At 42.6% G+C, this 14159-nt stretch overlaps 1 protein-coding gene across 1 annotated transcript; it reads right to left on the reverse strand.

The window, feature by feature from the left end:
• Positions 1 to 450: 450 nt before the first annotated feature.
• Positions 451 to 11305, reverse strand: leo1 (LEO1 homolog, Paf1/RNA polymerase II complex component). The gene is made up of 14 exons (XM_040147377.1): positions 11204 to 11305; positions 9413 to 9564; positions 8710 to 8999; positions 7094 to 7302; positions 6681 to 6785; positions 6499 to 6593; positions 6079 to 6227; positions 5720 to 5804; positions 5331 to 5425; positions 5097 to 5231; positions 3782 to 3917; positions 1465 to 1657; positions 1267 to 1364; positions 451 to 947 (listed from the first exon to the last, which is right to left on the reverse strand). Exons 1-14 carry the CDS (start codon positions 11259 to 11261, stop codon positions 810 to 812), a joined length of 1938 nt encoding a protein of 645 aa, XP_040003311.1. The 5' UTR covers positions 11262 to 11305; the 3' UTR covers positions 451 to 809.
• Between the last annotated feature and the right edge of the window lie 2854 nt (positions 11306 to 14159).

Below are 14159 nucleotides of genomic sequence, written 5' to 3' on the forward strand. Positions count from 1 at the left end.
CACCAATAGTATTCAGCTTAACGAGAATAAAGCTGGAAAACTTTCAAGCTGTTGTCAAAACACCGTTCACTGAAGTAAAACATGTGCTGGACAATTATCATGCAGCAGTGCCTTCAAGTTGTGGATGTTTGGCAGAGGTGGGGTAATGGGGTGGAGATGAGTTGGAACCAATTTTCCCTTTCCTCTGGGCCGGCAGACAGGTTGTGGAGGATCTCCTTTGTCTCAATTCCCAAATCCCCTAATCTCTTACCCTTCCTGTCAGGTGGGTTTAGTTGTTTTTTTTTTTTTCCAGCACCAACTGAGATTTTATCCCCTAACTACCCTCTTTACTTCTTTCCTGAAGGGCATTTTTTTTTTTTTTTTTTTTCATCCACATTAACTGCATTCACTTCAAAGCTAAAGTGGAGCACTGGTAAAACAGTGACAGAGTCATTGCTTCAACGCTATTTTCCTAATTTAATCTTTAATCAAGCCACAGCACACATCCAATTAACTTCCCTTATGTTTGGAAAATGGACAGAGCAGCGTGTTTCATAACCTCACAACAGTGTGATTCATATGCATGAATCACACTGTTAAAAAAGATAAAGGGGCTCGGGAAGCTTCGGTTACATAAGACAAAACATTTCTTTATTTCTCACCTCTGCTATACACAACATAAACAAGCAAACACACAATCAGACACGCGAACACACTCACCCACACACAGGTCTTAAGAAAATATACAAAACCAAATATGGCTGTTTATATGCCATGTAGGCTGAGCACTGGTAGTACAGTGGTATGATTTTTAAAAAAAAAGAAGTGAATTATTCATCATCCTCCTCCTCCTCCTCTTCCTCCTCCTCCTCCTCCTCCTCTTCGTCGCTGATGACATATTTCTTGGCCTTCTTGGTGGCCATTTCCTCGTCGTCCTCTGCCTTTCTCTTGCCTGATCCCTCACCCTCCTGTGCAAAACAGAGAGTTGACTCGGTGAATGGAGGTGTCAGCCTCGCTAACAGCAGCGGACATTCAGTACAGCTTGTCGCAGTACGTTCAGTTTGTCATCTTAGAAAATGAGTGGCTGCGTTTTTTTCTTTTGAAAGGATCATAACTTTTGTTTTTGCCGAGACAGTCAGTGCGGAAGTAAACGTATGTTCCTTACAAGGACAAGTTTTTCTGTCCTCTTTAGTTCACATGAGGGTAATGTGAAATGTTGGCTTTTTAACCTCCACAGCGTCCTGCCTTACACCGCCCCCTGCCTGCCCAGCCGGATGGTGCACCTACCTCATCACTGTCTAGCTTCTTGGCCTTCATCAGCCTCTGGGCTTTATCCTCATCAGAGCCTTCATCACTATCTGATGAGTAGATCCTCGCTCGCTCCTCTGGATTGGGGGCAGAAAAAAGGGGAAATCTATCTTGTGAGACAGAATTAAAAAAAAAAAACGAAAGTGACTGGTGAATATAATATCTGTTTGTCCTCACCTCTCAGGCCTCCTCCTCCCTTGTATTTGCTCTTGATGGCTGCCAGGCTGATTGCCTCCTCGCCCTCCTCCTCATCGTCATAGCGGTCGGGCTCCAGGTAGCTGCTGCTCAGGCCCCTCTGGTGCTGCTTCTCCCTCATCCTCCTCTGCTGGGACTCTCTGCGGATAGAAGCTCGCAGCCGCTCCTCCTCTTTCTGCCAGGAGAGACACCAGTGGCGATTATTTCAAGTTGGACATTTTAGCTTGTAATTTAAAATATGCTTTGTTACACTGCCAAAAACGTCACTGTGTGGATTATATGTGATGAAGCTATTAGCCATAGTTTAAATTTTAGTTTCAAGTATTTTTGACTTAAATACTAAACAAAATTACCAACCATATACTATTTGCACTATTTGCAGTTATTCTCCTGTATATATAATCAGAATACGTTAAAATTCTGAGCATGGACCTAAGTTTAGGTCAGTTTCTAAATTCTGATTTTATTCTACAGTGGGGTCCAGAAGTCTGAGACCACTTTCCCACTAAAGTGAATGGGAAATGCGTCTCAGATCTTTGGACCCCACTGCGTATTTATGCTTTTCACTGTAACTTTATTTCTTAACTACCTCCTTTAGTGCCCTTGTCCTGCTTATTGTTTTGTGACTGATGTAAAATAGCTGCTGTAACAATACAATTTCCCATCGGGATTAATAAAGTGCTCTCTCTGTCTATCTAACATGGACAGCTCAAGGCAGAGTAAGGATATGGAAGATATACATTAAAACATGGACTAGAAGCATGGCTATCATGCGTGTCTCACAGAGCTGGTGAATCTTCACTGGTCAAACTCTGAAGTTCTCCTTCCATCATGTTTTCAGTGTAAAACCAATGAACCCCCAGCTGCTGAACTCATTTATCAGACTATAGAAGGGAAAAACCTTGTAGTACAATAAACCCCGCTGTCAAATTCTTCACAAATGTGAATTATCTGAAAATCTTTTATAAACCACAACTGCTGTGGCAATGTTTTTTGTTTTTGTTTGTTTTTTTTTTAAATTAAGTTCCCCAACTGTCAAGTTTGGCGGCTGATCAGCTATTGCTAGTTGGGCAAAGCCCCTTCTAGGCATGAATAAGCTGTACTTTTGAATAAAAAGCTGCTTTGTTGATTCAATCCAGTTGTAATTAAGACTGTTGTAGTTGAAAAACAAAAAAAAAACAACAAAAAAAACAACAAACTGCTCAAACTTCTGTTGTAGTTCAATGCCAGTATAAATTAAAGAGTGACGGCTAATGACGTGGAAAACCGCGTGTAGTGGTGATTATTAAGTTTAACAACTACAGTAGCCCAACACTGCACTATCTTCCCCAGGTACTGTCACACTGCCTCAGGTGAGCGCTTGGCACAGCGAAACTATACTAACTAAACATACCAACAGTGAAACTAAACAATGCTATCAACGGTGCCTGTCATGGTTGACAGTAAATACACAACCCCCCCCCCCCCCTTGCCCCAGACCTGCTGACACTATTTCCATTTCAGTGACCACTGTTTGACCTCATTACGTAAGCGCTTCAGGTTGTGTCTTTATGTAACTGGACATGATGCTTGTCAACAACTGGCCTCATGCAACCTTTTTCGGTCCCTGCGGTAACAAAAGCATTCTCAGATGGCTGAGGAGAGACAAACGCATCAGCACAGATGGACATAATGTGAAAGTGTTGGGGCTGTCAACCAATAGTCTAAATTCGATTATATAAATCAAATTGGAAAAACGAAAAACAAAAAACAGACTGTGAAAAAAAAGCAGCGCTACTGTGGCTGTCTGCCTCGTGAGTTCTTGCGTGGGCCCGGGCCGCTGCACTGAATGCACTGCATGACGGACAGGCGTCGCACAACGTCACTTCCACTGACTTGAAAATGAAATGCAGGTGAAGCCGAAAACAAGGGAACAATTCAACAGCGGCCATGGTGTGGTAATGATGGCAGCGAGTTCACAACCCAACTCGGCTGCAGAGGGAATGATTTGCACTCCGAGTATTTTAAAAAGCCCCGTTGGGATATACCTTGGATTTTGGTCAGTAGACGGCAAAATTGTGGAACCTCAAGATGAAGTTGTATGCAACCTATGTGAGCTACAGTTAGCCTACCATTCCAGCACCAGCAACCTGAGGGTTGCTAGTGCTGGAAAATATGCACCCAAGCAGTTATGCTGTCGTTGTATTGGTTTTCCCTCTTATGGACATAATGCTCAAAAATAGATATTCACATGGTTCAAACCAGCGTTTTTTTTAGAAGGAATAATCGAAAGTCATTTTGGCCGAAGAAAGTGTGTTACCTTTATCATTTCGTTGCGATGCGACTCGGGATCCCGCCCAGCCATCGGAAGGATTCTGATCTTCTGTGTCTTGGAGCAGCGGTCAGCCAGAGACAGAGTCATCTTCCTGTGGGTGGCGCTGTCTGTGGAGTGGGGCCTGGAAACACAGAGGGAACCCAACACCGATGTCACATGTAAGGCCACTGTGCACATCTCCCCCTAACATAACTGTGTTTGTTTGCAGGAAAACGCCACAGAGCACCTTTTATGCATCATACACCTTGGACTTATTGCCCGTGTATTGAAACTGGCAGCAGAGCTCACAGACGACTGTTAGGCTGTTTTCCCACACTGTCCCAAACCAGTAGATCCTCAACATATCCAGCATTTCTATGAAATTGCCAGATTCATGTTTTGGTGCCACAGGGGTTTCAGTGGAATCAGCATTTCGCTCTGTTTCTGCCGGCAGAGATGCCAACCTTTCTTGCTGCCTCAGCGTCGTCATTTCAACAAAAATGGCTCAGTTTTACTCAGCTACCTCAATCAAAAGCTCTCATGTAACATTCGAGATATTTATTCAACATATTTGTAAACAAATGTTATGATTTAACTTACAGCTATACATGATGCTATCATTTTTCCTTTCAGATCAACTTTTAAAATCTCTTCTGTTTTGCAAACTGAACATCATTATTCAACCGTCAACAAAGCCTCAACTCTTTCCTTTTTCTTCTGTGAATCTTTTTGTTTCATTAATTTTTGAAGCTGCATAAAGCCTCTCTTCTAAAAAAAACCCCCAAAAAAAACAAATAGAAAAAAAAAAAGCAATACTGTGTCCTAACCCTTTTTACCCTGAGCAGCTACAGCTTCATCCCTAATCCCAATCAAAACTCTGCTCTGATGATAATACTGAGCCCGAACAATTGGTAATGTCCTGTCTGTGATCGTGGAGGGCTATTGTGCATTAGAGCAGCTTTGGCCGGTGTCCTACTAGTCCCATGTGGTCCGAGAATACAGAACATCCAGGTGGACTTTGGGGCACTAAGAGGCTTACACTGTTCTTATTGGGAGAAACCTGGGCAGCTTGCACAAGGTGATCCAGGGACTTACAGCATAGAGTACATTTCTGAATGAAGGGTGCTATTGTTGTCGTTTGGAATTAAAGGGAGGCTGCGGTTTATTTAGTGCATGTGCGGCTGTCAGACAGCCAGACAGATGAGGTATATCTCTAGAAACACAACGTTTTGGCCTCAGGTGAAAGCCCGTGTCCGCGTGTGAGACTCTGGTCTAAATAGCAGCCTGTCGACAATACAACAACGCCATGTTGCTCGATTACCTGAATGTAAGTTTGGTTTTGAACACAGCCTGTCCCTGCAGTCCAGTGCCCTGTCGGATGAACAGGTGGTTGTGGTCTCCCTGCAGAGGAGCTTTGTAAACGTCAAACACTTCGTTCCCCAGGTGGAGGGACATGCTGAGGCAAGAACAGGAAAGTTAAAGGGCATGGAAAGTACAGAGCACGTCCTGTTCACAGTATATCAAACCCCAACATCCAGCTTGACATAATACACACCTGCCATCAGACCACTTGACGATGCGCGCGTTGCTCTCTCGCGTTTCATTTCCCTCCTCGTCTCTCTTGACTCTCCACCGAATTGTATTCTCCACCTGTGGGAGAAAATGATCAACTCTGCTCACTCAAAAGCCAACATCAGTCACTTTCCGATGTACGGACATGCATTGTATAGAAGACTTTTTTTAGAAACCCATAGTGTTTTCTAGTTTATTTCCATGTCAGCCCACACTGATGACTACAAACTCATTCACATATACTGATATAACTATAAAGGGTACGGTCTAGACCTGCTCTATATGAAAAGTGCCTTGTGATAACCTCTGTTATGATTTGGCGCCATACAAACAAAACTGAATTGAATTGAATTGATATGGGGGGCTACATACCTTCAGTTTGAGCCTGGTCCGTCCCTCTTCATCCAGCATTTCTTCGTCCTCAAATTCATCCTCATAGTACTGAGGATCAAAGGGTCTATAAAGGTAGTTTAAATGAAAATCAAAATAAATATGCCTTTAAGTTAAAAAGAGGCGCAACACATTTAGCTGAACACTACAAAGAAAAAAAAAATCTTGCAGTTCTCCTCTCAGTGTCTGTTGAATTGGTTTAAAAACATGCTTTTTCCTTCTTCTCTTGTTGTATTATTTTATTTTTAAAATCTTTTTCCATTCATTTTAAAAGGACTTAATAGCTCATCAAGTAAAATATGTGTTTACATTGTATTTATTGACAGTGCCACTGTTCTCACCTGGGCTCCACAGACAAGAAGTTTGGCAGCTTGACAAAGTAAAGGTCAGAGCCCAGGTCGGTGCTGACTTTTGGGATCTCTACTTCAATCCGAGTTTCAGGCGCAGGCTCTTCCTCTGCCTGCTCCCCCTCCATCCCATCCTCCGTATCCTGGACACACACGAACACACACGAACACACACACACACACACACACACACACACACACACACACACACACAATGAACATTTAAAAAAAAAAAAAAAAGACACTGAATGATTCAATGACCCATGATAATAGGGATCAGCTCAGAGAGGCTTAATGTGAGGCTCTGAGAAAAGGAGATTTGGGAACTCTTAAAAAAAAAAGGAGTCTGCACAATTAAGGAGGCTTGATGATCAGTGCGGAAAAGAGACGGCGAGTTAGAGGAGAGACAGATACCAGGGGCTGTCCCGGGGTCAGAGGCTTCTCTGCATCGCTGTCTGAAGAGATGTCGTCAGCCTCTCCAAACAGGTCGTCTGCTGCAGTTTTCTTTGCTGTGGAACAGTATGGAAGAGGGACTGCTCAGATTTGATCTGCAGACTATATCTGTAAAATATCTATTAGCTAAAACGGTTTCTTACTTTTCTTTGTTCCAATATCACTGTCTGAGTCTGAATCAGACGCAGCTTTTGCTTTGGTTTTCTGTCTGATGAAATCATCTTCACTATCACTGCCCTTTGCCGACTCTGAAAAATAAAATCACAACAGGTGACGTAACAGTAGAAATTCCACATGACCGCACTGTATAAACTAAAGCTACAGGACACATGAACACATTTTACAGTAAAGGAAAAAAGAAATTGAAGAGAAAAAATAATCTCATATTAATCTCAGAGTTCTGAGATTAACCTCAGAGCTCAGGATAAATTTTTCACATATGGTCCTAATCCTCTTCCACAAAATCTAACGTGTCAAGATTAACACAGGAGGCTGGCTCAGGATCCAGTTCGTGTACAATACCCCCTCTATCACAAACGCCAGATGCTGGGCGTACCTGACTTCCTGTTCCTCGGCCCCTCGTCATCAGAGTTCTCTCTTTCTTCATCAGAGTAATGACGTTTCTCCTCCTCATCCTCTGACTGGTCGCTCTTAGCGCCTCCTCCCCACTTCTCATCGTCCGACTGGTTCTCCCGGCCAGAAGCTTCTCCGTCAGTGTGAGGAGTAGCCGGCCCCGACTGTGGAGTCCCAGGATCACTGTGCACACTGGTTTAAAACAGACGCACGGGAAGAAATACACCAAGAAATGAAAATCTGGTCCTCTGACAACAACATTCTCATAACAACATTACAGGTTAGGATGTTGCTTTGTTTGTCTTGCAAAATGAAGAAACACAAGTAAGCTTGTGCTGATTGTTGATCGGATCGACTATCGATATTTGAAGAGACGATCGATGCTGCCCCCCCTGCTGATGTCAAGGAACTAGTTTATTAGGGAAAATAAAATCTAAAATCTGCTCCCTAATGTGCATCTACAGGAGGAGATTTACAGGAGACACAGATTATGATCCATGTTAACCAGCACAAGTGACCCCCTTAATTTAAAGCAACCCGTTTCCGTTCCCTTTTCCATCTGCCGTTCACGATGTACAGTAGTTGTTCTCATTTACATATTTTTCTCTTTCGTACTACCTTAACCAGCAGTCATTATCAAGCTGTTGCACTACAGATAAAAACATTATTTTATGATAACTACATAGTCTGATAAAATAAACAAAAACCTCTGGTAACAACAACATGACAATGTGAAAATACATACAACTGCCCATTCATAAACACAAGTCAATTTTGCCTGAAGGGCTAAAGCAATAAGTCACTCATACAATGCAAGGCAACCGACATCAAAGGATAAGGTAATAATGCATTTTCTATTTTTAAATAAAAAATTGTTGCCAACCAAAAACACCAAAACTGAAAACACCAAAATTAAAAAATTTGTTTCTCTTCACTCTCTGACCTCCTCTGTCTGTTCGTGGCTCTCAGCCCCAAGCACATTCATTCCTGCTTACGATCTTTTAAAGGCAGGTCACAAATTTACTGTTTCATTTTTTAAAAAGAAAAGTCGTAACACGGCTGGTCACTTTAGCTCTAGCAAACATCACTCAGACTTGAGTAAACTGTGTATTCGTTGGGGATTATTTTTAGTCAGGGATTAATGGAAATCTGGTGCTCTGTTGAGTAATTCATGGCAGCAGGACGGCGCATGGTGAGCTGACTCAAAATAAACTACCGGGCCCGTGTTCACGTTCCAGAGGGAACATGTCATCCAGTGCTGTGGTGGGTCTCACTTTCGCTGAGATTAACTGATTATATAAAGGCTACATATATTTATTTATAATAGTTTTTGAAATATGATGGAGCTCTACGGCACAATAGAATAGAACTATATCTGGCTTTGTATGGAATTTGTTGACAGTAGGAAAAAATATAAAATATCACAACAGAAGTATGTCATTATTCTCTACAAATAGAATGTACAATAACGTATTAGCACATTTTTAAAATGCAAGTCTCTGTAATTCTCTAAATCAGCACCAACACTGTGACTCCTCTGGCATTATCTCATGTTATCTCAGGTAAACAAAGAGGCACATCCAGACTGTGCTGCTGTACCTTCTGTCTGAACGGACACTGCCTCTCTCAGAGCGAGGGCTCCCTGCTCCAGACATCCCGCTGCCGGCGGGGCTCCCTCCATCTGAGCGGTGGACCCCGTCCTCGTCGTCCTCGTCCTCATCTCGATGGCCACGCTCCGAGCCGCTGTGCTGCTCTGCGTCAGAGTGATCGTTGTCCCCCTGGTCGGAGTGCATGCTGGCTTCCGACTGATTCCCCGACCGGTCGGACTGGTTGTCGCTGCCGCTGCGTTGGCTGTGTTGCTCGTCCTCGCTGTCGTCTCCAAACAGCTCCTATTATGAAGAAGGAAAGGTGAGTAACTTTAGCTGATGCGGAGATTGCCCTCATTTCTGCACGCTGTCCGACCCTACCTGTCTCCCACCCGCGCGCGCACACACGCACATTCATAATTTTGCAAATGAAGAGACAGGTTACTTAGTATTTCTCGCGTGTTGGATTTTTGGCGGATTTTTCCATTTCCCCTCTTGGTGTGATAATAAGCAGAGTCTAATGTAAGTGACTTCCTCCCTTTACAAAGCGTTGGAGGTCACTGAGGGAGTTGAAGCAGCGTTTGCAGAGCTGATTTTTCGACAGGGGTGAGACCGGCTGGCAGAGCATGTCTGACTGCTGTCCACTCTGTCCACACTGCAAGACCTGAATCCCCACTGTTTGTCCTGGGCGTCATCAGTCAAACACAGACACACACCTTATTCATACTGGGTTTTCCAGCCTCCTGGCCGTCCTCTTCATCATCGTCGTCATCCCGTTCCCTCTCACTGTCGCTGCCACTGCCTGAGGCGTTGCTGGCAGATCGAGGTCTCTCCTGCTCCGAGTCTGAACCGGAACCAGAGCCGGACTCTGAAACACAAACGAGCAGACTGTTTTTTCTTCTGGCACATAGTACATTTCATCAGTTCACAGCGGGTGAATGTTGCGGTTGCTACGTGACACATTTAAGCACTTTACAGTTTTTTCTTGGTTGCTTTTGTGAAGTTCTTGATTGCCAATCATCATTCTGGAAACAATGCATGACCCAGTCTACGCTCATAGATCGTTTTTCTCATAACAGTACAGAAAGACTTCGCTCCTTTCTCAGAGAGTAAGCCTTTGCAACCGGAATAGATTAAGTTGCTTTTTTTTAAATGAATTGTATTTCTCCAAAATCCATTTATAAATGTATAAAATGCCTCACAAAATATTCCGGTCAGCTGTCAGTACCTTTCAAAATTAGATGTTTCATCCATTCAACATCACAGCGTATTGCTACAAGGGAAAATATCACATAAAGTAATGTGGCCATAAGACAGCAAGATCTGCGGAGGTTGTTTAGATTTTATTTTACATCTCATGTCTACAAAAGTAGATCATTTTCTTTACTGTGCAATACATGTTTAGTATTTTCTGTTTATCATATTTGATATTTGATTGTATTTTATGTTAGGGGTGGGCAATAAGACAATATATATGCCATGCCAAAAAATTTGCAACCCTGTACATTTATCTAGAGATCTTACCATACCGACTACAGTCTGGTAGCCATCATTTTAACATCTCGTGGGTGTATCAGGTCATTGTTAGGAATGTGACAAATCAAGGAGCAGGTCTGCCTTTTGGCAGCACCGGATATTTACACGAGTCTTTGATTTATCGGGTGGTGTTTCATTTTCAGCCTCAAACAGACATTCCTGTCTGGTTATTTCATCTATTAATGATTTTCTCCATTGATTTTCTGGAAAATGCGTTGTATACTACATGCAGTACTTTATTAGGCACCTTTACAAAGGTGACCGACACTGTCAGAGAAAGATGAATTATACGATATGACTATAATCGAGGTTGTAGTCTGCGGTGGTGTGGTCCTGGACTGCATTTTACTGAAAACTACCACTACAACCATATAGTTAAAAATAATTCTCTCTGACATTGTCAATTAAAACATTTTTATCTTTGTAAAGGTAGAAGTTATGGCTGAGCTGCTGTATTGCTTCGCATTAGATTGTACAGATGTACCTAGTAAAAGTCAATATCAAATTGAACAAACATTTTGTCCATGTCGTGCACCCTAAAGCAAGCTGTGAATAAGTTCCACACCGGATAGGTTGAAGTAACCTGAATGGGTATTTTTTACAGCTGCAAATGGTGGTCGTATGCGAAGAGGATCTGCCTGATACTTTTGGTCGGCAGAGAAAAAAGGCAAAACAAAAACAGATGTCACGCTGCTGACAATGCTGCGCCGGTCGCGAATGAAATCGAGGCTGTTTATAATGTTCCCGCGACCGTCATTTCGAGCGACGTCCACCTCATTCAAAGGCAGAAAGAGTTCCGTCCGTTTCGTGAGCAGGCACTTTCAGTCAACGCTGGCAACTCGTTTCCAACAAGGAAAACGTGTTGGGGAGAAAAGGAAACAACCAAGAAAACCAAAAACCCCTGAAGTTAACGTTCGCTGATCTCGTGCGCATGAGACGAGGGCAGTGTAACGTCCGGGAAACATCGTTACCTCGCTGATCATTGTCGCTGTCCCCGTCGCTCCCGAACAATTCGTCCATGTCCGCCATTTCTGCCGAGCTGCAGCAGCGAATCGTGACCTGCAGGAAGGAGATGGCCGCCGGGGCGCCGAGGCGAGGTTTTGTTTCCGAGGTCAAGCTGGGGGCCGACCTGCGGGTGCAGCGGGCCCCGGCGGCCACGAGGGGGCGGTATGCGCCACGGTAAAACTCACGGTCCGGGCCTCCGGGCGCGTATCTGTCAAACTGCGAAACGGAAAAATGTGGATTTAAGTGGAAGATAGAAGTAAAAATCGTTAACTTTCACTCCTACTCATAAACTGTTTATCATATTACTTTCGTTTCTTTTTCTTTCTTAAAAGTGTTCTTAAATTTAAGAGAGCTCCATGCCTCTGTTTTCTGTGTCTTTGGGATAACAGTAATAATAATTATTATCAGAAGAATAGAGTGGTTTTAGTAACATGTACCTGATTATTTTATACGTCTGACAGTTATTTTCTTTATTAAATATTTGTTTTAGTGTTCTAATGCACATTTTAGCAGCTGTAGATTCATTGGACTTGCCGTCCAGTGTTTCCTTGGTGTATTCTTAATTATTTCCATTGGTCTGGGAGCCATGTGACTGAAGATATAAGCTCGGCAGTTAATTATGTTTCACTTGGCAGCTGCTGAAACACTGAGTCTCATTTTCCTAAACCCGTGGTAGGGCTAAACTGTGAAGGTCTGCAGTGTGCTTTGTCACCTATGTTTGACGACGCCTGAAACCCCTGACACCCCAACACAAAACCGGCAGCTGACTGACTGAGTGAATTACTGGCATCTCTCAGATCGAAATCTGTGCTACCAAATTAAAAAAAAATAAAAGATAAAAATCCTTTAATCCTAGATCTGTGGTGCCTCTTAGAGGCAGGAGGTAATGTATAATAGGCTAAAGATAATTACTGACAGCACGGAAGAGAAACCATGTCGGCTACCAAGTGCTCTGTCACCCTGCAGTAAACCCTGTCTTTCCCCTCAGCCATTATTTATTGATGCACTGACAGAGATCTACCAAATACCGTATGTACATGTATTTCTGTTGCAAAAAGAAAAGTCTAAAATGGCAGCAAAGCAGTCTTACGCTCAGTACACTGCAACCCCTTTAGCCAATTGCCACCATCCATCTGATTTTAGCAATAGGCTACTGATGTATGTTTCAGCACCCACATATCCTCCCAAAGTTTCTGTGTTACATGCAAGGCATCTTGTTACAGCGCACCTATTGTGTGAACCGAGAGGGTACATGAAATCCTATCTCCGCTATTTTGTAGAACAGTTTAGTAAACAGAGGATGAGCTCTCCTTGATCCTTACAGTCAAAGTTAAGGTGAGGTTCTTAGTGAACAAAATGTGTTTCGTGTGTGTGTCTGTGTGTGTATGTGTATGAGAGAAAGGAGAGAAAGAGGGGAAGGGAAATGTTTTAGTTTAGCACAGGTGAAAAGGAGATCAGGTAAAGCGTTCAGTCTCGGTGCAGCCGCAGACACAAGACTGAACAATCCGTGTATCTGTTTGATTTTCGTATGTGTGTATGTGTATTCCCACCACTACTTTTACATTTAGCCCGAAACACCACAACTTATCACACTTAACATTTACTCAGTATAACATTATGTATGTAATTAATTACTTCAGTCTTAAGTGCTATCATTCTGATTCTTTCCTATTTCTCAAATTGTAATGCTACCACTGTCACTTCTCTCTGCTTTTTATATATGACAGCCACTCTGGAGTTTTTTCCTTATCCAAAATCTCGAGTCCGAGCAGAGATGGTGCAATATGCATATGCTGTGCAGATTGCAACAGCCTGTGAAGCAAATTTGCAATTTTAGTCTGTACAATATAAATCACCTTGACTTGACTTATCGCTCTATTTTAAGTGTTCTCTGTGGCTTTGTTTTGTTCGAAACTAACCTATGTATGGAGTTGCTCAATTATCATGGGGATGTCATGCATAATTACAGTTGTATGCAAAGATTTGCGCACCCCTGGGAAAATTACATATTTTGTTGATTTTTGAAGTGAGAGGAAGTAAATTCAGCCCCTGCATACAGTACTTAGTACCTCTTCGTTTGCCAGCTGTTAAGCATGGGGGAGGAAATATTCTGCTTCGGGGTTGTGTGCCAGCAGCACAGGAAACGTTGCACAGATAGGGGGAAGAATGGATTCAACTAAATATCAGCAAATTTTGGATGCAAATGTCCTGCAGCCAGTCAAGAAAAGAAAGAAACTGAAAAGAGGCTGCCTTTTGAAACAGGACAATGATCCAAAGCCAACCTCAAAATCCACAATGAAATACTTCAAGAAACGAAAGCGTTTGGAAAGGACGGTGCCCTGAGTTACACATCACTGAAAATCTGTGGGTAGATCTTATGCTTCGCCTACAAGACAGCCCAAGTATTTCAGAAATTAAACTTGTGCTCTGCAAGGAGAAGTGGATAAAATTCCCAAATTCCTAAATCAAGAAAGAAAGAGTCTTAGATGGCTACGAAAAAAGTTTGCAAGCTGTGATTTTTCTCCAAACACTGTTCGCTGCAGGGGATGTATTTACTTCTTTTCGTTACAAAAGTCAACAAAATATGTAATTTTCCCAGGGGTGCCCAAACTTTTCCTACAACTTTATCATAATGAGTAGTGAGGCAATCATTTTCAGATTTTCAGCCCTGGTTCAAAGGATACAGTTAATGCTTTTTTCATGGATGATGACAGTTTCTGTTCTGTTCTTTTCTTTTTTCTTCTTTTCTTTTTTTTTTTTTTGATTTGATTTGATTTGATTTTATTTCATTTCATTTTATTTTCCTTCCCGTCTCTCATCTTATTGGTTCTCCTAGATGAAGAGGGCGGGCTAATTTACGCCATTGGGTCACACCAGGCAGAGTCTTTGTCTATTGGCTCAATCAGATGTCACTCACAGAAT

Source organism: Xiphias gladius, chromosome 1 (assembly GCF_016859285.1).
Source record: "Xiphias gladius isolate SHS-SW01 ecotype Sanya breed wild chromosome 1, ASM1685928v1, whole genome shotgun sequence".
Taxonomy (NCBI): domain Eukaryota; kingdom Metazoa; phylum Chordata; class Actinopteri; order Istiophoriformes; family Xiphiidae; genus Xiphias; species Xiphias gladius.

Excerpts from the sequence above, each read along its gene's own strand:
- leo1 (XM_040147377.1), bottom strand. The coding sequence starts at position 11,261 with ATGGCGGACATGGACGAATTGTTCGGGAGCGACGGGGACAGCGACAAT. Across the intron at positions 9,000-9,412 it reads GAAAACCCAGTATGAATAAG|GAGCTGTTTGGAGACGACAG; the intron begins GTGTGTGTCTGT and ends TCTTCATAATAG. Across the intron at positions 6,786-7,093 it reads GCCGAGGAACAGGAAGTCAG|AGTCGGCAAAGGGCAGTGAT; the intron begins GTACGCCCAGCA and ends TTTATTTTTCAG.